Raw genomic sequence first — 22,753 nt, forward strand, 5'->3', positions numbered from 1 at the left:
GCCCATTTTATGATATCAGTCTCCCAAGGACCAAGACAAACAGTGTGGTATCTCTGTGGTGATCTAGAAACCACATGCGAGGTTATTTGGTTGATACCACAGTCCCTTGGTCAGGGAGCAGGTGTTGCTTGCAGTAGGCGAACCGTTAGTAAGTTTGGTTCAATAGTGGTGTGTGTGCGGCTTCCAACATGGCTACGCACGTAGCCTTCCGACTGGCCACACTTGCGCTTTTGGCAGTATTTCTCCGAGTGTCCGCTCAAAATACAGCCCAGATGGCGTCCAGTTTGCAAAACCAAGTGAAGAAGTATCAGGACAGCCGGGCAGATATCGTCTTTTTGTTGGACAACTCCGGCAGCGTTGGACGATATAACTTTGAGGTATGCTTTCGAAATTTCTTACTCAGTGCTTATGGTTTGACCTAGTGATAATTCTACATAAAAAGAAATATTGACGCGCCTGATATAATTGGAAACCTGTGCCATCAAAGATGTTGAACCTTTTCAGGGATGATATGAACTTAAGAAAGATCACTCTTTATAGTTACTTATCTGTAGTTTGAATTATGAAGTCATCACAATTTGTTCGAACTAAACAGCGCAAAATGATAACGACTGTTAATGAATGTGTGGTGTACTCACGGTAGTTATCTTCTGTTCGATAGTAAAAATAACGGATAGCTTTTGCTCATGACAAATAGTTCCATTTCAGTAACGGTGCACACCATGTTTGCCTACATGTACATGCACATGAAGTCAGTCCCGGCTCGCTAAATCTGCTACTGCACAGCTAGACTATTTTGTAGCTCGTACAAGGATTGTATTGTATGCTAATAATGTGTATCAATTGAACATGCGATTTTTAACACTTGGAATTTTTCTGACGCTTTCACCATATTGTTTGTAAATGCAGAGTAACTATGTTACTGTAACAGTTATTGTGACAGTTTGTTGTTGTGATCTACGGAAGTTTCACTCAATACGAAATGATCAGATAAAACATTTTTGGCTATTTTGGTCTGTCGAAAATGTCCCCGATTGCCTTAAGTATGCCAAATTACTGGTGACAGCATGCAACAACTTTTTTCCGTTTCCTGTAAATCTCACATTTATTTGGCAAGCTCATATCAAAGCTAGAAAAGGGTTATGCTTTTGTGTAAAGAATGTGTTGCGAAACTTCAGACACACCTTACCATGTCCATTAATACTACTATCTTTGGTTGTATCAACTTGAATGAAAAATTATGGTGTACAATCATTACCTCCATGAAATGTCATGGATCATGGAGGTTATATTTTCAGTAGAGTTTGTCTATGTGTCTGTCTGTTGGTCAACGCGATAACTCAAGAACGGCTAGATGGATTGGTTTCATATTTTGTGTGTTGGTAGGATGTAGCAAAAACTGGAAATGATAAGGCTTTAGGCCCCCTAGCAACGGCCCTATATACTACAGAGGATTCCGGTTTTGACATCTCGTGCTCTGGACGTGCTATGGTCACGATTTTGGGTGGTACATGTAGATAGCTCTTGAGCTCGGGAAGAAGTGACATAGGTTTGGGCCCCCTAGCAGCTAGTTCTGGAATTGCAGGGGCGTTTTTTGTAAAAAAAACTTCCGAAGAGGATAAATGAAGAAAAGAAGAACGTATTTTCCTTATATTTGGCATGTAGGTAGCTTAAACAAAGTTGTACAAATGAAATACAAATTATTCAAAATAGAGGGACATTTGGATAATCAATGAGAAAATTCTATCATTTTTTTCAATGTATCTCTTGTCCTGGACATGCTATGGTCCTGACATTTGGGTGGCAGATGGTAGCTTTAGGTGGTAGTCAGGGCAAAATGGGGCAGGTTTGGGCCCCCTAACATCTAATTTTGGAACTGCAATGGCGTTTTTGTAAAAATATTCCAAAGAAGTTAACTGAAGTAAGGAAAGGCGGATTTCCATCATTATATGCATGTAGGTAGCTTAGGCAGGGATGTACGCAATTAGATATACATTATGCAAATAAGGAGTTGATTTGTAATTAATTAAGAATTCTATAAATCCATCCAAATTATGTAAACGTGTAATACATTTGCATAAATTTAGATTTGCAAAAGCTTTACACATGTCTTTCGTTTAATATATTGTCGGTATTCTCTACATCCTTTCCTTCCCCCGTTTCTCCGTACAGGAGGTAGAGATCGCGTTCGTTGAGAACCTGCTCAGCCAGCTGACCATCAGCCCTCAAGCCTCGCGAGTCGCCATCGTGTCGTTTGACGATGTGGCCCGAACACACATCGACTACATCAAGTACCCCAAGAACAAGTGCTCGTTTCTGAGGGAACTGAAGACGGTGAAGTACATTGGACAGTGGACCAACACGGAGGACGCTTTCCGCCTGGCACAGGAGCTGCTACGACCACCGTCTTCTTTTAAGAATGAGAGGCCAGTGAAACAAGTAAGAATATAAAATACATACATTCTCCGAGGATGGGATCAAAGGTTATCAATTTGAAAAATTTACCACAGCACAGCTGCCTTGTTATAAGGGCAACGTTGACAGCTAGTGACGAAAACTCCCTACTAGGGAATTAAGATAAGGTTAGATCTTATCACAGCTTCCCTGTGTAAAGTTACTAAAGCTGTACACCTGGATATGACTCGGCCTACATGTGTATTTCAACAATGGCGTTATTTGCACAATCAACGAGATACTCATATGAGACCAACATATGTAAAAAAAAGTATTTCATTGAAGTATGAGACTTTTGAACTCTTGTTGCACGTAGGTAGTGGTTCTTTTGACGGACGGTAAGCCGACTCGAGGTGGCGATCCTGTAGCCAGGGCCAACAACCTTAAATCTGTCTATGACGCAGAGATATTCAGCATTGGTATCGGTAAGTACTCCAAGTAGAGAGTTTTCTGTTATTTTTCAGATGAATTTCAGCATAAACCTCTTGTTGTCCTTCATGAAGTTGCAAAATGCTACTATGACCATATGCATGTTTACTGTTATACTCAGGCTACAATCTGATGTGTCTTTTAATCTGATCTTTTTAGAGGACAAAAATCAAAGTAAATGTCAAATGATCATCCAATAAACTCAGTTCTGTAACATATTAGAATAGTGTATTATGAATCACATGAAAAATGGGGATGTTTTTGTCCAAACCCTGGTCAATACCTGTCCAGACGTATTTGTTTATATCTCAGGGGGTCTTCAATTTTGACATATTGCATGCGCGGTTTAACCTGCGAGTCGGCTTATTGTTGGTGATGCCTATATTCTAGGTGGCAACCTCAACAAGCAGCAGCTGTCTGATTGCGCAACAGACGCCAGCCACGTGTTCCTTTCTCCAAACTTCGTGGACTTCAAAGACCTTGCAAAACGAATAAGGGGAGGTACGTAATGCCTATGCCTGTACTACATGTACATGTTAATCTACATCTACATTGGGCTACCCCCAAATAACCCCTTCCGGGGCAAAGTAGGGGGGGGGGGGAGTTGAGGTCCCTGGCTAAGGCGGGCAGCCTGGCACGGAACGACTCAACTTTATGTTTGGATATCGGTGTTAAGTATCTTCCCTTAAAAGCATACAGATGGATAACTTTGTTGTTCTTTTTTAATTCTTTTGTAACTTCTTCCTAGATCGTAACCCATACCCATACCCTGAAGTGACCTTCGGGTTTTGTTACTTGGTGATGATCGAGTATGGAAAAAATAAAGAATGCCTTGTTATGAGATCTGAGTATCTGAGATTCTTTTTCTGACCTGTTTATCAATGTTGTGATTTGAAAGGAATCTTACCGAATAAAAAACAATACCGCGTCCCTTTTCTTTGTATATTGATTGTCGATTGTCGTATCTGAATGAATCGCTGTATGATGCTGATTTATTGTATTCCTTACAGACCCATACTTAAAGCGATACGTGACTGACGGAGTGACGTCTGGAGACTGCTCTTCACCAAGCTGCGGCTCGAACTCCAAATGCACGTGCGGGTCGGAGACCGGAGAGTACGAGTGCGCCTGCAAGCCAGGCTACTATGGAACCGGCCGGGGAGCGCCGTGCACACGTATGTTTGGAGTTCAACTCAGCTAGTTCACGGTTTGAGTTGCGCATGCGCGACGTGATGTATTATGGGTAATATGTCAAAGTTATAAGACCCTTGCCATTCTTTACTTATACCCAGGAGCTTTCATCTTTGACATATTACCATCAACTCATCAGACTGCGCATGCCTTCTTTAAACCGTGAACTAAGTTATCAAAAATATTGAAGATTTATCTCCAATATATAACTGTGGAAATTGAAAAGCAACAGTGAGGAGCATTGCACGTCAACATTGCAGTATGCAACAATGCTGCACAACGGGCCATACCTTTGTATGGTGTGCATCATAGACACTTAAGTTAAGTCTAGTCTACATTTACATGTAGTTTATTTCATTTATTCAACATTTCGCCTGTTTGCGCTTTTTAAAGATTCCTGGGGGTTCAACCCCTTACAAATAATTACATTGCAACAATACAAATGCCTAATTATAACAAATAATACAGGAACAAAAATTAAGTAGAAAATATAAATATTCATCAAACAACAGAAATCATGATTAGATGATAATTGAAATAACGATAACTTAAGAGAACAGTAATATTGTTTCATAATGATAGGAAATCAAAGCAGTGGATCAACTTGAATGTAAAGTGACCAGAAGCGGAATTTGCATATCAATGTCCAAACCATAAGGAAAAATTACATGACATGATTGTTTCTGAATTACTCATACCCTTGAAACGTTGTCATCCCTGCAGCTTGTCCGAAAGGCCGTTACAAGGACCTCCTGGCGCCCAGCGTGTCGGGATGTCCGGGGACCTGCCCCGCTAAGAGCAGCACCAGAGGCACGGCGGCGACCAGTCCGAACCAGTGCGTCTGTAACGAGGGGCATGAAGGAGACCCATGGAGAAAACCAGGATGCAAACGTAAGGAAGCAACAGGGGAAAAATCCGTAAACTCAAGACTATATCGCAGCAAAATTCATGTACTGCATCGTCTAAACTTCGTAGACTTCGATTGCATATGTTTGGTACAGATACAGTCTATTGCGGTCTGGACATGACGATGGAGAATATGTATGTTACAAAAATATTCTGGCATGGGTCGTTTCTGATGAGATTGTCTACTGCCACTGTCATACGTCATGACAGGTGAACTAGAAAGGAATTGCAATTCATATTCAAGTTACCATGTTACACATGTCATCGCATAGTTTGGGAAATTGCCACGTCATAGTGCCGAATTTCATGAGATAATCACTTGGTTGTCGTCGTACAGCTAAACCAACCAAACGGTATCATCACCCGGTGTCTCGTGAAGACATAATAAGATGGTGTGATAACGATTAAGATGACCTATACTCTTATCGACAGCTGTTCGGTGTGATCCCAAGCTGGAGGCTCCCGAAGGAGGAACTGTGCAGCCCGCAAACTGTAACAACGAGTATCTTACGACGTGCCAATTCCAGTAAGAATCACTACAATCTTAACCATACACTGCTAATGTCATGTCAACCAAGGGAACTATACGGGCATTTTATGTGAGCCTTGCTTGGTGCTGACGATAAGTCATTTAAAGCGACATATTTTACAAGAATATGTCTATCAGGTTGTATCTTTCAATAGATATTTCTTAAAGCAGGTGATGCTTAAGTTGTCGAAAGAGTTTGACTTTGTCCATCGGATGCCCCCTTTCTTGATTGTCTTTTTGTGTGTATGTTGTGTTTTGTTACGTATTCCAATCAGTGGTGCCGCCAATATATGGCACAACTTTGTAGTTGCCGTTGAATGTTTCACTAGAAAAAGAAATGTACAGAGAAGAGTTGAATCTGCGTGTTGATGACTAACACCTAACGAGTAAAGGTTCTCACATTGACCTCAGTTCCAGCCGTTATGGGGGTAACATTCTATCAAGAATGAACGCACTGATCGCCTAGCTGGAAATGGCACCTTACTCAAAAGACATACTGGTCGTCGTAATTCCATAAGTTTCACTTGCAATGGGAAAATGTATTAACAGTCAGTCATTGTTTTATATAGATGCAACTATGGATACAAAATGTTGCGGGGAACACCGGAAAGAACATGTCACGCCAACAAGACTTGGAGCGGAGCCCCCACCATCTGTCAGAGTAGGTTGAAATTGTCCTGATTCAATGACGATGTCACCTCTGGATTCAGTCATATAGTTTGTTTGCTGTCTTTGGCCGTCATACTGCTAGACCATGTGATGGTACCAATTCTGTTTTTTGCTTGCAAATGTTGCCTTTCTAGTATTGACATGCAATCGTATATGCTATGCTATTTTTTCTGTTTTCTTGTTAACTTCTTGTGCATCAGAGCAAACTATTCGGGATCTGAAAAGTGTTCCACAGACATTTTTTTTATCCCCCTACACATTTTGTTGTCACAACGGAATGCTTTTTTTATAGTGATTATATCATTCAGATGACTTACTATGGTGTAATTTGTCTGGCTTGTTTCTCAATTGTTTTTGTTTTGTTTTTTTCTTCACAGAAATAGAATGCCCAGGCCTAGCCCTGCCCTCGGATGGACAGAGGGCCTGTGTGACGTCAGACGGTCAGCAGGCGACCGGAACCTTTCCTTATGAAACGACGTGTACATTCACTTGTAACCAAGGGTACACCTTACAGGTATGTAGCAGCGAGGGTTTTTTTTCAGGTTATAAATATTGTACGCATACACCAGCAATGCAGGGATGTGTGCAGCAATGTGTACATGTGTTTGTTAGTGTTACATTGGTAGTATAGCGCACTTGTTTCGAACATTACTAGCAAAAGACTTAACATTATTTGATGTCAATACGGTGTATACAGCGACTGTATAGACTTGGTCACCTTTTTTTTCGTCATATGCACCATATACGTAATACAAAATAAAGCAGTGATATATTGAGTCTGAAGATAATAGTAACGGTAAGTAACCTGTACACAAATGAGTATTTGAACCGATACGTGTGCCTGAATTGATTTGCCATCATTTAATCCAAATGCTAGGGAAGCAGTGTGCGGAAGTGCTTACAAGAAGGGAAGTGGGACGGTACAGAGGCAAAATGTCTCGGTAAGTCTCAAATTAGATGTCTATGATGCTCAAAGTTAAGTTTAACCCTCTGTACGTTATCTGCTTCCAATGGGCAAAGTCATTTCAACATTTTTTGTTGCATTTGTAAATCTAATTGATGTTTTATGTGTTAGCAAATATCGAAAGAAGCTTCGGCTATTTCAATTCAGTATGTATTCTGAAGAGACATTGCAGTTCAGGGCTGTAAGAAATAATTCATAATATCACACTTTTACTACTTTATTCAATTCAGAAAGTCTGTTTTGGTTTGTATATGTTTGTCTATTTTCTTTTCCAGTTAAAAAGTGCGACCCGTTACCGATGGTGGTAAACGCCACTGTGAGCCCGTCCACCTGTGTTAGTGCGGCCCAGAAGTTTGATACAGCCTGTCAGTTCACCTGCCAAGATGGCTACAGGATGGACGGAACTCCCAACAGAGTTTGTCTGGAAGACGGCAGTTGGTCAAATCAACAACCATCATGTATAGGTACGGGCTGGTATATGTGCGGTTCCAACCAATGTATAGTTGTTTATCTATTCCAATATCTAACTGTCAAACACCCAAGTGGAGCATCATGGCCAGGTTCAATGACAGGTACCCACAGCTGGGCAACCAAAATTCTCTTTAAGTTGAGTGCAGAAGTTCAGGTTGCTATGTATGATGGGAGACTGCTGCATTTGCTCAAATGTATGTCTCAGTTCAACCAATGACATTTATTGTATCAGCATATATATTGTTGTTGGTCTTTTTGAAAGTTAACCATTGTTGCCAACAGTTGATTTAGTGCTGGACTCTTCCTATCTTGGTTGTAAAGAGTATTACCAAGGAATCATCAAGGCTACTTCAACACCATTGGTCCATGCATTGGTCTGATAAAAAAATCCACTGTTTTTGTCATCAAACATAGATAGCCACCACCAAGCTCCTTCAACACTAGTATTGGTGCCTGCATTGGTATGTTTGAAATAAGAATCCGTACTGTTTTCTTCATCAAACACAGATGAACAACCACCACGCTTGGTCATCGGCTGTCCACCAGACATCGTGAACGGTACAGAAGAGGGTCAGAACTACCTAACGGTCGACTGGACCGTTCCGACCGCTGTAGACAACTCGGGGAAGCCGCCCAAGATGACCGTGACGCCAGCGGGCATCAAACCTCCTCACAAGTTTCCCATCACCACTGGCCTACCAACTGTTGTAAAGTACGCGTTCACTGATGACAGCGGGATGGAAAACACCTGTTCTTTTGATGTAAAGGTCATAGGTAGGTTTCTAATACTAAATGTATGACGTCACCTCTGGCCAGTACAGTGTCTAGCGCTATAGCAGGAATTCCGTGAATAACAAATTGCTTTGTTTGCAATATTCAACTAATAAAGCACTAGAATTCTTCCCAAATCGTTGATTTGTGCGCCCCGTCTATGTTATCCTTACGAGTAATGGAATTTCCCAATGAAACGCCTTAACTTTCTCTCCTAATGTCAATACCTTATGTCGTGAATCCCAGGTTAATACTTTCGTTGTATCAAAAGGTCCCACAAGATATCGACGGCTATTCTGAAGTCGCGTTTTCCCTAAACTTTCCTTCAGCTTCAAAAAGCAGAATTTCATGATATTTGTTATTGACGTTCAGTTTTTTTAAGGAATCGGGACTAGCTTTTGCATTTTTTTCATTTATTTTGTCATGCCGACTTATCTGCAGAAAACTCTATTCACCACACAGCAATTTTCAGTAGCTAACACCCGGTACCAGCTTCTATGAGATGTTTCAAGCTTCTGTGAGATGTTTCTTTTCATACCTTTTCTCCATAGACACGGAGGATCCCAAGCTTACTGAACATTGCTCCAACATTAAGGTGGAAACAAAGGACGAGTCAGTGAATGTTAACTGGACTGAACCAGTCTTCACCGACAACTCCAAACAACCTGTGAGAGTGAACTGTGACAAGGACAGCGGGCAACGCTTCTATTGGGGAACAACCTGGGTCACGTGCACAGCACGTGATATCGATGACAACTTCGCCGAGTGCCGTTTCTACGTGACCGTCAGCCGTAAGAGAATATCTCACCTAAAGTGCTTCACACCATATGAGTGAATAGATTGTTTGTTGTAGTTCCTGTTTTGACAAAGCTTTCCTGTTGATGCCTGTACATCTAAGTATAAGTTCCCATGTGCTTATATCAAACTAAATATCAAACTGTCATACATTTAGTAAACTAGGTTTAAGGGTGAAATGTGAATAGACAAAAACACAAAATCACCATATACCAGCAGATGGGTTTGTCGATTGAAGGTTTAAGTGCAACTGAGAAATAACAGAATACGTTATGCTTTTCAGCTACAAGATGCCCCCACCAAGACCCACCAATCAACGGAGCTCTCTCATGCGATCGTTGGCTTTATGGCCAGTTCTGTAGCGTACAGTGTGAGGAACGATTTGACTTTTACACCGAACCGGCTCGCCTGTATGTCTGTGGGTCCTCTGGACAATGGAGAACGGACCCGCCAGGCAAGGAGACCAAATGGCCAGATTGCTCATGTACGTATAATATCTATTCCTAGACATTATAGACTGGCAAATTCAGATCACAGAGAATTGCACTGAGTGCTGATAAAACGACTAAACCACGCCTCTTTGTTGTTTCTTCTTAGTGAAACGAATTCCAGGATACTCAAAAGGAATCGAGTTCCAGTACTACGTCGGAGACTGTGAGGATGAGGAGACTCAGAAGCAGATCAAACAAAACTTCATCGACCTCTTCAACAGCACGGTTTTCGGAAAGTTTGGGGGTTGTGTGGGTGAGTTAACCATGCCACTGATTACAAATAACCAATCTTTTAAGCAGTAGTTTGTGATAGTACTTCAATAGGCGCCATTGTAAAAAAGGTGACATGGGAAAGTCGATGTCTCTCCCCGTGCCTGATCATGTTGAGTTGTGATAATGATGTGTCCATCTGATCCCATGTAGTCACAACTGTAGTGCTGGACTTAAACAATGACGCGTTAAGAGACGTTAATATCCATGCACCTTGTCATTGAATGACAGGAAGGTGGGCAATGGACTTGAATTTTAAGCCGTCTATACGGTGCGAAACGTGTGTGTGTGTGTGTGTGTGTGTCTGTGTGTGTGTCTCTGTGTGTGTGTCTGTGTGTGTATGCTTACCTGAATCTGGATTCTAAGCACAACGTCTTCGTTTCCAACAGGCAACGTGAATTGTAGCGTGGACAACGTGGCTGTCTTCTGTGGCGAGCAGGACGAGGATATCGTGGTGGACTGGGTTCCAGAAGATGGAGGACTTGACGGACCTGCCAGGAAGAGACGATCGGTGAAGAGACGCGGCAGACTTATCACCATCCGCCTTTTCATCAAGACACAGTACAAGGTACCGATGCACAAGAACGCATGTGTAACGTACAATGGAGAATTATCCAACAGCTTTACTTAAGTGCTGTCATGCTATTTATATGCTTATTCTCAAGAATGTTATCGACATGAATAGTAATGCTAGAACATGTATTAAATTTAGTTATCTGGATGGATTCATACATGTATGTACTATGAATGGAAAATAAAGTTCACTCTTGAAAAAAACAAAAACAAAACAAGGTACCGTATCTGAAGCCCCTAGATTACATGATAAGATACTTGATTTTTGCTTTGATTTTGCTTCTACTTGCAGGATACAATCATCGGTGCAGTATGGGGTAACGATCACTAAATTTAGATCTTAAGAAACTTTAAATGTGCAAAAGTATACTGATTAACTATTGTCAAGCTTGGTAAACCTATAGGTAAGTTAATCTTTTGTCGACCCATCAAACATCTTGTTCACAGAACACAGATCCAGTACGGGGAGAGTCAACGGAGGTTACGAAGAAAATGAAACAACTGAAAGATGACATGAATGAAATTGTGAAGAGGGCGAAGGAAGATGTTCGGGTAGGTTGGATGCCTCTTCTGGTTCACCATCATCTTTTTTTATAAAAAAAGAAAATTGAGTAATGCAGTTTATAGGATAAGGTCATACAAGCTGTACTGACTTCCATTGTGAAACATATGATATTAGCTGAACTCTTTGTGACGTTTTACACCTCCTTATGTTTACTATCTCGCACCTTTTCATTGAGTGAAGCCCAACAAGACCCGTAAGAATGTTCCTCCATGGAGGATATTCTTTGGGGTTCAACCTCTTCTCCTTAACACCTCTGGCTATTCACCTGAAGGGACAGAATACTGTGATGTCAGTTGTGTCTTAGACATAACGATTAAAGGTGAAATGACGTTGCTGGGATGTGTACTGTTGGGTGCAAAATGTCGGTATATCAGTGGTCGATCATTACCTTGGTCTATATCATATTGACATATACGTGCTTGTACATGTCACCAGACAGGGCAGCTGAGTGACATGTCTGTGACCGCTGGTGGAAGGCGGAGAGGCCAGATGCTGGCTCTTGCCCGAGTGAGTGGTTCGGCAGGAGAAGACGTGGGAATAATAGACCTTGACACGGACGCGGTTCTCAGCTGTGACAGAGGAAAGATTCTGGAGGAAAATCTCTGCGGTAGGTTCGATGTCACGAGGCAATTGAAGGCACGTTAAACTCTGATATATAAATGGCCGTCGCCCGCTTTATATCAATCTGGCCAGTAGTAACGTCATAGCCTTTTAAAATGTCTACATCTTAACCTTTCCATTCTAATGTCAGTAATGTGGCCGCTCTGGAAGGTGGCAATGGCCGAAGTCGAAGAACGGGGCTTGAATGTTGTTTTAAGAAGATTAAATTCTGACGTTAGTTTGTCTGGATGATGTTGAGTGCTGGCAATCCACCAAGAACACCATAGACAGCATCTTCGAGCATCATATAGTGTAGGACGCGTTTGCTAGTCTATTAACAGACATAATGTGACGAATCGGCTTATAAGTCGGAAAATTGTAACAATCATTTAAAAGCTGAGGAATGTGACAGTGTGGTTCACTAACATTATTTTAATATCTCTCGATACAGTTGACTGCCCGGTTGGTACATACTACACTGACGTCAGTGGCGAGGCTACGTGCGATGTTTGTCCGGTGGGATCCTACCAGGACGAAGAAGGGAAGACCGAGTGTATCCAGTGTGAACCGGGATTCTTCACGGCAGGCAACAACAGCAAGAATGCTACAGACTGCAGGAGTAAGACAGCTTTTGCATTACATTTCAGGGCAACAGCCTTTGTGTAATCTCTCCTTGGATTTCACCAACTATTATCTGCTTCTACAGAGCTGTTGATCAACATACTGTATAATACTCAATACTATTTTAACATTTTGACATTGTTCCCAATACATGTATATTGAGAATTCTATTCATAATGGTTGCGAGTTTTGTAATTGCAGAACTGCCATTTGAAATATCGCATCAGACAGTCAACAATCCACGTTATGTTCTTTAAGTTAACACTGCTGTTCAAAACAGAGTGAGTCGAATTAGCATTTCAATGATGTAATATAAAGATCACATTCGCCATTCGTTCCAAATAACATCATTCTTATTGGCATACCTTCAGGTCAATGTCAGCCCGGGACGTATTCGGAAACGGGATTAGAGACCTGCATGTTCTGTCCAAAGGGCACGTATCAGAACCAACAAGGAGCCACTGAGTGTATCCCTTGTGAGGAGGGCACAACAACGGGAGACGTGGGCACTGAGGACAAGGATTACTGCAGTAGTAAGGACTCCACATTTCACTAGAACATTAGATTTGTAACATGTAGAAGTTGTACCTTTTAATGAGTTTGTAATAGAATTGGATAAGTCAAGTAAGTTATTAAAGAGACAAGCACATACCTCGACAAGAAATGTAATTTTAGTCGACCTGAACATGGTTCTGCACTTATATAATTTGTATTTACATGTTTACTCGATATAATCAGTTTTAAACAATGATATTGTGTTGTTTTTAGAGTTATGTGTGCCCGGCAGTTTCTCCCGGACCGGTACAGATCCGTGTGAACTGTGTCCAGTGGGGACGTTCCAGCCCGGACATGGTCAAACCGACTGTTTATCCTGTCCACTGGGAACGGGCACAGGCGCCGTGGGGTCGGAAGCACGAAGTGACTGTGTTGGTGAGTACAATTTATCGTAATACAAAACTGTAATGGTAATCCTTTACCTCGTGCACTCGAACTTTCATAATGACGGTTAGCGTGCATTTTCATTTACAGTGATGTCACAATCATGACGCACTCCAATTACATGTATGGTAGACTACGTTGATTCGGTTCGACTTCGACATGAAAGTGGAATTATTTGCATGCCAACATTTTTCACTAATAGTATAGAATGTACTGTAAACCAAAGATATTCTGTTATGACAATTTGTTGGAATAGTAGTCGATAAATCAATCTTGAAAGCTTACCTGTCTAGTGATCAGTTCGTCAGAAATGATATCCGTTGAGCAAAGATAATTGAAGGACCACCGGTAATCATTGCTTTCGTTTTGTCCCTTTCCTCAGAACTTGACTACTGCCAGTCCTCTCCCTGCCAAAATGGCGGGTCGTGTAGCATGCAGGGGTCAGAGTTCAACTGCCTGTGTCCAGCCGGGTTTGAAGGTGACATGTGTGACGTCAATGTAGATGAGTGCGCGTCGATGCCATGTTACTCCTTAGCCACCTGCTTGGATAGAGGTATGAGTTTTAAACTGGTCATTGTTTTCCACTTCCGAATACCACAAGTTAGTTTTCATTCCGTGGCAATCCTTATGAAGATGCTTGAAACTTCTTTTGCTCCACATCTGACATATCACTCCGGACATGTGATTTACAGATTGTTTTATACATAAACTTAGTGTATTCATGTTATTTGCGACTTACGTTCCTCCCGACAGTGAACGGATATGAGTGCGTGTGTGCTTCCGGTTGGACTGGTGAACAGTGTGACGTCAACATCAATGAGTGTGCGCCTGCGCCGTGTTTGAATGGAGCAACTTGCGTTGATGAGGTGAACATAGTACACAGATATTACATAATTGAATTTTTTTCGCAATGATGTTTGTTATAACTGCATACGTTCAATGACAAATTAGGTGTAGCACTTTCGCGTTCCCGGAATTTCAATAGGATCCATGATGTTTAAGAAAAAAAGAGGGATTCCTTTTTGGACTTCGTAAATTTAGATAGAATAAGGCAAACCCTCCACCACTTTCAAGAGCAAGTACGAGTAAACGTTAAGAGTGCAAAAATTGAGTGAACCGACATTGTGATGTATCCCCTTGACAGGACAACGGGTTCCTATGCCTGTGTGCGGATGGATACAGCGGAACGTTCTGTGAAGTCAACATTGACGACTGTAGTGACAGCCCGTGTTACGACACCGCCGTGTGCGTGGATCTGGTGGACAGTTTCCAGTGCCTCTGTCAGGACGGCTACACAGGCAAATACTGCGAAGTCAACACCAACGATTGTGAGACTGAACCATGTCAGAATGGCGGAAAGTAAGTCTAGCACATTTCAAAACTTCTTTTGGGGTAAGAGTTATCTTGAAATGAAGAATGATGGTTCTTCAAGATAAGGACATCTGGTTTCCAGAATGATGGGTATATTATTGTATGTTACAATATACAGCTTTCACTGCCGAAAGCATTAGCCGACACATATCATGACAGTTCTGATATATTGGATGCTGTCCTGCCTTTGCCAGGTGCATAGATGAGGTCGGGAGGTACACCTGCCAGTGCAAACCTGGGTTTGTCGGCTACAACTGTGAACTGAATGTCAACGAGTGCGCGTCCAACCCCTGTCTGAACCGTGCTGACTGTGAGGACAAGATCAACTCATACCAATGTCATTGCGCACCTGGGTTTGGAGGGACACATTGTGAAGATGGTAAGTCAATGTCATTGGGTGTGGCAATAACGTGATTGCTCTGTTGGCATGTTTCTTTTATGGTGTTTCCATAAAGATGTGGTAAATGACGAAGTTGGCAAGGAAAGGCACTTAAGCTTGTTTTGGTCTGGAAATCGCATCTTTTTAATGCTGTTTGTTGAAGTTGTCTGTTCTTGAAATATCAAATTAATCGAGGAAAACGTACTTTTTCTCTTTCGTTGCCATTTCAACTAAATCTATTGATGAATTCGGAATAATCGTGCGCAAAAGTGTCAAAATTGCATACTAACCAAATAGCACCCGACTACAATGGTAGAGCAGCATAGTCCACCTCTTTCGGGAAAGATTTCCTTTCAATTTGATTTTATGAAAACCATGTTTGTGCTTCTCTCTTCCTCAGAGCTTTCTGCAGATTTCGACCTGAAATTCCCGAAGGGGATGCTGTCCGAGTTCACCTCGGGTAAGATAGGAGAAGATCTTCGCGCTGTCACAGTCTCCTTCTGGATGAAGATGGCTCTGGACAAAAAGGGTCACAAATACGTCTTCTCGTACGCAGCGGAAGAAGTGAGTAAATCTTAGACAACTCTGAATATCCTGTCAAATTTTGTGCTTTCAATACTAGTGTTTTAGTCCTTAGACGTAGTTGCTATAGTCTTACTTTTGGCAGCTAACAAATGTGCAATAAACATTTGTGTTCTTTTGTAAACTTTAACATCTTTATTTCTATCTTGTCTTTAATGTCTATCAATTTTACTGAAGGCCAAAGATGGTACTAAACCACTTTATCCGTTGGTATTTATTTGGATCTAATTGGTTGGAGTTATTTTTTGTTTTAGGAAGGTGTGGTCCAAGACAACGCTCTTGTCATTGAGGTGGACAACTTTAACGAGTTCCTGTTCATGGTCAACGGAGAGAAGATCACGACCACCGCTTTAGTGGACGACGAGGCCTGGCATCACTACGCTTTCACGTGGTCTTTGGGTACGTGTATATTCGTCCTTCCATCTTCTTTGTTACTTATTATGTATTTACTGAATAAAGTTTTCGAAAACACACAAAAAAGTCTTAGTTGCGTTGCTACCATACACATTACCCTAGATTTACTTCAATCTTAGATCACTTTAAGTTCAAAATTATAGAAGTGTTAACTACCTGCTATTAACACTACGTATGTTGAACAAATTCCAAGCGCCATGTTTATTACCATCGCGGCAGACTTGTAACATTGTACCAGACACCAAAGAGCAACCAAAGGAGTTAAAGTGTATCTCAAGAAACTCAACTCCAAAAGGGCAAACAAAGGACGTTATCTATATGTTACTTTGTACAGAAAGCAAACAATGCGTTAGTGACATGCGAGACGCTTTCCTTCAGCCCAAAGCTGAGTTCCAATCTAGACTACAGAAACTGCAGCGCGTGCCATTTGTTGGTTAGTTCTACAGTGCCCCGCTGGTTATCAACTGTTCAGAGACGTCTGCTACAAGGTGTTCGACAGTGAGAAGGACTACCTCGGGTCGGTAGCTGTGTGTGAGGAGGACGGCGGCACGCTAGCAATGCCTCTGGACCAGTCTCTTGACAGTTTCCTCATCAAGCTGAGGTCGTCCCTAAACCCAAACGTTAGATACTGGATAGGGCTAACGGATAGAGAGAGGGAGGGAACGTGGAGTTGGACTGATGGACGACCACTTGGCCCCTTCACCAGTTGGGCGGTCGGCGAGCCGAATAATGCTGGGAACGAGGACTGTGTTGTTTACGGCGCTCACCCCTCCATACGGAACAAGTGGAATGACGTGCCCTGCTCACTTCGCTACAGATTCATCTGCCAAACACCTGCCATGGGTGAGATGACCTCTTCGTAAACATCATGTGTTGTTCGCTATGTGATCAACTTCCGTAAAAAGAGGAGGGGCCTAATAATGCTTACATATGCCAACAGGCCGTCAATTTGGCTGTAAACTAAACAAAATGATACAAAATGTCTCCCTGTCTGCAGTTAAATGTACATTTTACCTAAGAATGGTGTTTAGCTTATTTCTAAACATTCTTGAAATTATGTTTTAGATTCTTTCCAAATTTGATCATTTTCTTGTCCGCAAAGTTTGCTTGGCACTATAACAATAACCATAGGTGCACGGACCTACATACAAAACGACGAGCTCTTACACGTCGTACTAAGCAGATCTTGTATTTGACGATGGCAGTGAAACAAGGAATTCAGAATGCCCAATATTTTCCCCAGTTCTACAGTGTCCTGCCGGATATCGAGCCTTTAGAGGTGCTTGCTATAAAGCTTTCGACGCTGAGAAGACCTACACTGAATCGGAAGCAGTTTGTTCGTCAGCTGGCGGGACCCTCGCCATGCCGCAGGACAAGTCGCTCAACACCTTCCTCATTGGACTCAAGAATTCACTAAATCCTAGAGTAAGGTATTGGATTGGCCTGAACGATAAAGCAAAGGAGGGAGCCTGGCGATGGAGTGACGACCTGCCTGTCGGAGACTTCTCAAGTTGGGCGGAAGGGGAACCTAACAACGCGGGAGACGAGGACTGTGCGGTTTACGCTGCCCACCCCTCCATAAAGGACAAGTGGAACGACGTTCCGTGTTGGCTTCGCTATCGGTTTATCTGCCGAGTACCGGCAACCGGTGAGACGCACAGACTTCTGGCTAGCTTATTACATTACATAGATTGTTACAGTCACCTTTCTTTAACACGAGAATGTCCAATGACACCAGGACGTGGGCTAACGGTACAAATGTGGAACACATCCGCAACTACATGTAATGTCTTTTTCTTGAGAATACCTATTACAAGGGCACTTTTTCCAAGTTCAGTGCAATTCTATTTGTATATGTAAAAACCTTATAGGTACACTTAACAACTTTACAAGCGAGATCGTTTAAAAGAATATCCGTAAAATTGCTAGGTTTATCTGTAGAATCCTTTACAATTGCAGCTTATCCTGTAAAACAGCTAAGTATATTCAATTTAAACACCCCTGAATTAACCAATGCAACAATGAAGAAGATTCGTAACATTTTAGTACTGATGTGTAGGGTTTAACGAGCGTAGCCCAGTGGTTAGCGATGCGTAGTCCAGTGGTTAGCGATCTTGCCTCTGGAACTAGAAGCCCCGGGCTCGATCCCGGCTGTGTCGCTCACCCGACATGCACGCTACCGGAAAGGATCGCAGTCCTTAGGACGGGATGTTAAGCCGTGGTCCACTGTTCATTGTCCTTGTCGAAAAGAGCTAGGGGAATTTCCCCGGTACAATGAACCTGTAAATACTGTACATAGCGTCTGTCTTCTCTGTCACGACCAGTGGGAGATTAGCTCATCTGTTCATTGGGTTCATTTGAGCTAAACTGGTTCGAGATCCCTTTCCTTTCCTTTCCTTTATTGCAGTGATCAGAGACAAGTGCAACACCAACCTGTCAACGGTGTTGATGGCTTTGTGACTTGATATTGATTTGTGGTCTTAAATCTATGTTTTACAGATTCAGGCTCCGCGGAAGAAGAGTGGACTTTCTACGTGGACGGGCAGCGGACCGCCGGTGGTTCTGAGGGCGGCGAAGGGCGAGTCATCCCCGGCGGAGGGACGATAGTCCTGGGGCAGGATCAGGATGAGATCCTTGGAGGATTCGACAGCAAAGAATCATTCAAGGGAGAGCTTAGCAGGTTTGTAGATTTCATCTCAGTCTTAAACTATATTCTATCAGTGTTTTGACAAGAAAATGTATGACGGTATAAACCAATATCTATTACATTTCAATGACAATGATCAGCGTTAGCTATTGGCATTTTAAGAAGCAAATTATGTTAGTGTATATGACGACAACTGTCGGGCTCAGCAGGACTAGGGTTAAAGCATGTGTATGCCACAAAGGGAATATTGATAAAATTGTTTGCTGTATGCGAATGCATTTACCTCAACTAAATGATGATACGTTACTTTCACCATAATCCATATGTCTATGTACTGGGTAAATGATAATGACGTATTTTATGACAGGTTAAATGTGTGGGACCACGTCCTTACGGAAGCGCAGATCTCAGTAATGGCCGAACACTGCACGGATGACTCCGGAAACGTCCGAGCCTGGCCGGATTTCAGAGCAGCCGCTGAAGGTCTTGAAGTCAGACAGGGGTCCGCCTTCTGTGCTGGTGAGAGGGATTTATCTGTCTTGATACTAATGAATCAACAGTCACTCTTTCTATGTTAAATTCACACCTTCCTAACATTGTAAGAGTCTGTTTTTCTAACCAGCAGTAGAGACCACGCCTTTTTGTCCATCGGGCCCACAGCTAATGTTGCATGCTTGCCATTCGCATCTTTATATTTGGCGAAAGAACGACATAACTCTCGATTCCTTATTTTCCACAGGGAAGCCATCTCTAGCAGGCGTGAACGAGTGTGCATCTAATCCATGCATGAACGGAGGGTCGTGTGTTGACCACATCAACACTTTCACCTGTCTCTGTACACCGGGGTATAGTGGGATAAACTGTCAAACAGGTGGGTCATTCTAGCCTTACGTTTTGTCAACGTACATAGACCATCAAATCCTATACTAGTGTGCAAATATGGTAAATGTTTCATCGCGTGGGGCAGTTCTATACTCTTCCGGCCATATCATCATCTGTTACAGGCACCACGACACTGCCTGTGACTTGTGGCAATTTTGGTGTCCCCCTGTTGTGGTCCGTTTATATAGTCGATTATGTTGAAAAGAGAAGCCTTTTCAGTTTTACTTTGATGTACTAATCCATGTAATAATCTAGAAAGATTGATGGTACCTATATCTTTCCAACAGACACCAACAAGTGTGGACCGAACAACGCTCCATGTGACCACAAGTGCCATGATAGAGGCTCGGGTTATAAGTGTAAATGCGGGAAAGGGTTCAAGCTGTTCAACGAGGTCCACTGCATAGGTATGTTAAGGGAACACATCCTTGCAATGCATGTAAAACCTTGCAAAATAACTGGGAAATTAATATTGATAACCTTTCCTGCTTTTTTCTAAGAAGCAAAAGAGCAAAAGATTTTACATTTTTTTAGTTCTCTTTGCTACAAACATTGAGAAAATTACAGAAACAAATCTCGTAAATAGAAATAATGTTTTTGCAGGGAAAAACACTATACTTTACGCCAGTTGTACGTTTTACTATTCATACCATTGAATGTATTCATAATTTCCCGTGTACTCTTCCTGATATGTTGCTTCGTCTACACAGATGACGACGAATGTGCTGCAAGAAATGGCGGCTGTGATCACAACTGCATCAACACTCCCGGCTCGCATCTGTGCTCATGTTACCCTGGGTATGTCCTTGGTGCTGACCAGAAGTCCTGTGTAGGTACGTTCAGGCTCATCGTTATACAATAACCCAATTTTAGGACTACTAAGCATGTAAGATAGACATGTTATCATCCATAGAAATATGTTGGCCTTGACCATCATGGTCTCATTACCAAGTGAGCTTTACTCGATTGGAAAACAAAACTTACTTGACACTTGACATGACACATTGGTACATACATTGCCATATTGCAAGGAGTTCATATCAGAATTATAATACATGCTGCGAATGAGAGATAATCCAAATATCCCTGGCCTACTAGATATCATACAGCAAATTCAAGTGCTGGATACATAACAAATCATTTATGGTAGATTCCTTTTAAAGTTGGCACTATTGTACTTGGATACGGGGATTGCAGACCAAAATGTAAAATATACTGCAAGATTCAACGCATGCATCTGGGTTGTTTGTTTGTTTGTTTGTTTGTTTGTTTGTTTGTTTGTTTGTTTGTTTTTTAATCCCTCAAACATTTTGCATTTTGTCTTAAGATGTCAATGAATGCGAAGGTATCGAACTGAGAGACGGTCAACAGCTACAAAATGGCGGCTGTAGTCACACGTGTGTAAACCTGGAGGGCAGCCATGAATGCAGATGTCCAACAGGGCTCGTCTTGAGTGGTGACGACAGGTCTTGTCAAGGTTTGATAATTACTTACATTTGTATTGTTCATGATGTATCTTATTGCAACGTTTAAGGTTTTAGTTCGGTAATATACACATTTTATGAATAAGAATATCATACACACAACATATTATTGATACTACAGTAGTGGCCGAATTACTTTAATTCTTATATACATGTAACGTATTTCATAAACCGTCCTGAGTTGCATGTTTTATTCCCCTACAGACATCGATGAATGCGAGACTGGTGCGGCAGGTTGCTCTCAACTCTGCATCAACACACTTGGGTCCTTTCAGTGTGCCTGCCACCCGGGGTATACTTTACTTCCTGATGGCAAGATGTGCCAAGGTAAGACCACACTGAGTTAATTTCATGGATGACATCCATGCAGGCATTGGTTTCCTTGTTTCCCTAGCAATGAATGGGATAGATTGTACCGCATAAAACCTATTTTGGGACTTTGTCTTTACACCACTGGGACAGAGCAGGCAAAAGCTCTTAGGTGTTGTATTTACTTTCGCCAGTCCTTAGAAACTAATCTTCCTACTCCGGTCCTCAAAGAACAAGACGTGCAGAAGATCTACCCAGAGCTTGCCATATTACCCCCTTATTCGCACAGGAAGTGAAAGCCGTAGGTACACCAGCCTGGGTTGCTGGAAGGACACTAGTAAACGCGCCATTTCAAAGCTTGAGGGGAAAGATCCACGCCTGGATCCGGAGTTTCTCTGATACTCCTTGTATCTATGGGATTTTGACATTCGTCGTCTTATTTGTCTTCTCCATTACTCTGTAGAAGAAGAAATGCTTTTGGTTTAAAATATGGCCCTGGGATGATACAGAGCTACCCAGAAAACCGGCCGTACGTATAGTTCTGGAATCTGCGCAAGAGGCTACAAAGGAGAGACATTCTGACAGCCTATCTTTCCAGCTGGTCTTTCTGATTATTGCCGTTCAGAGAATTTCTCCATGTACAGGTTGAATACTGTCGGGGTTACTTGTGAACCCAACGTCCTTCATCAGGTGTTGACCCACTTTCCTTTTGACAAAGTTGATCTTATGGAAGTCGAATGTTTCGGTATTGTCTGGTTTTAAGAAAACTACCAAGCTTCACTAGACAATATGTAATGTGTTTTCCTAAAAGTGTCATTATTCATGACTCGTACATTGTATTCTTTTCGTTGTTTATTTACTAAAAAAGATATGTTGATATACATCCCAAACATTTCCATAGTCAATTCCTTTAACTGCCAGATACTGACAATTTCTTTTTAAATTTCTTCAACCATTCAGTCTTTCCAACCTGCTAATTAAGGGCAATGGCTATATGCTTTGGTTGTTATTCTGCTTCTATACTTTCACACCTGTTTTCAACAAGCTATATAGACGAGCGTGTTCATATTGGCATGGATTTCATCTGGTAAGGGTTTCTAATTTTCACATATTTTAGCTGGAACAAAGGGACAAGGTAAATACAGGAGCCTTGGTTGCTGGAAAGACACGGGAAATCGCGCCATTCCGGCTCTTGAAGGGCAAGATCCTCGTCTGGATAATCAGTACAGAAGACGGCACAACCCTATTGAGAAGTGCTATCAAGTGGCCAAGGACAGAGGTTACCATGTTTTTGCCATCCAACATGGTGGATGGTGTGCCTCGTCTGCAACAGCCAGGGACACGTACCAGAAGTACGGCCCGTCTAGTAACTGTGAGGCGGACGGGGAGGGAGGGGGATGGGCCAACCAAGTCTACGAAATTATATCCGGTAGGTTGCTCGACATTC

General features: G+C 42.1%; 1 protein-coding gene across 5 annotated transcripts in view; it reads left to right on the forward strand.

Moving 5' to 3' along the window:
• LOC136442857 (sushi, von Willebrand factor type A, EGF and pentraxin domain-containing protein 1-like) overlaps positions 1–22,753 on the forward strand; it is a 26,070-nt gene continuing 3,317 nt past the window's right edge. For 2 of the 5 annotated variants that reach the window (XM_066439831.1, XM_066439832.1), the window contains exons 1-37: positions 1–377; positions 2,173–2,439; positions 2,771–2,879; positions 3,274–3,384; positions 3,894–4,058; positions 4,798–4,965; positions 5,413–5,506; positions 6,079–6,170; positions 6,556–6,692; positions 7,056–7,119; positions 7,418–7,606; positions 8,121–8,387; positions 8,936–9,175; positions 9,463–9,663; positions 9,777–9,923; positions 10,330–10,508; positions 10,961–11,065; positions 11,514–11,685; positions 12,130–12,297; positions 12,671–12,832; positions 13,068–13,229; positions 13,621–13,791; positions 13,992–14,104; positions 14,383–14,597; positions 14,804–14,988; positions 15,389–15,552; positions 15,825–15,969; positions 16,423–16,827; positions 17,228–17,632; positions 18,484–18,664; positions 18,999–19,150; positions 19,371–19,502; positions 19,801–19,920; positions 20,224–20,346; positions 20,841–20,990; positions 21,202–21,324; positions 22,424–22,735. In XM_066439831.1, coding sequence (XP_066295928.1) covers positions 189–377; positions 2,173–2,439; positions 2,771–2,879; positions 3,274–3,384; positions 3,894–4,058; positions 4,798–4,965; positions 5,413–5,506; positions 6,079–6,170; positions 6,556–6,692; positions 7,056–7,119; positions 7,418–7,606; positions 8,121–8,387; positions 8,936–9,175; positions 9,463–9,663; positions 9,777–9,923; positions 10,330–10,508; positions 10,961–11,065; positions 11,514–11,685; positions 12,130–12,297; positions 12,671–12,832; positions 13,068–13,229; positions 13,621–13,791; positions 13,992–14,104; positions 14,383–14,597; positions 14,804–14,988; positions 15,389–15,552; positions 15,825–15,969; positions 16,423–16,827; positions 17,228–17,632; positions 18,484–18,664; positions 18,999–19,150; positions 19,371–19,502; positions 19,801–19,920; positions 20,224–20,346; positions 20,841–20,990; positions 21,202–21,324; positions 22,424–22,735 — 6,484 coding nt within the window. In that variant the 5' untranslated portion in view covers positions 1–188. Of the gene's footprint in view, positions 378–2,172; positions 2,440–2,770; positions 2,880–3,273; positions 3,385–3,893; positions 4,059–4,797; positions 4,966–5,412; positions 5,507–6,078; positions 6,171–6,555; positions 6,693–7,055; positions 7,120–7,417; positions 7,607–8,120; positions 8,388–8,935; positions 9,176–9,462; positions 9,664–9,776; positions 9,924–10,329; positions 10,509–10,960; positions 11,066–11,513; positions 11,686–12,129; positions 12,298–12,670; positions 12,833–13,067; positions 13,230–13,620; positions 13,792–13,991; positions 14,105–14,382; positions 14,598–14,803; positions 14,989–15,388; positions 15,553–15,824; positions 15,970–16,422; positions 16,828–17,227; positions 17,633–18,483; positions 18,665–18,998; positions 19,151–19,370; positions 19,503–19,800; positions 19,921–20,223; positions 20,347–20,840; positions 20,991–21,201; positions 21,325–21,595; positions 22,222–22,423; positions 22,736–22,753 lie in introns of those variants that run through there. The other 3 variants (XM_066439835.1, XM_066439833.1, XM_066439834.1) reach the window with 3 other exon arrangements.

This window comes from Branchiostoma lanceolatum, chromosome 10 (assembly GCF_035083965.1).
Source record: "Branchiostoma lanceolatum isolate klBraLanc5 chromosome 10, klBraLanc5.hap2, whole genome shotgun sequence".
In the NCBI taxonomy this organism is placed as follows: Eukaryota; Metazoa; Chordata; class Leptocardii; order Amphioxiformes; family Branchiostomatidae; genus Branchiostoma; species Branchiostoma lanceolatum.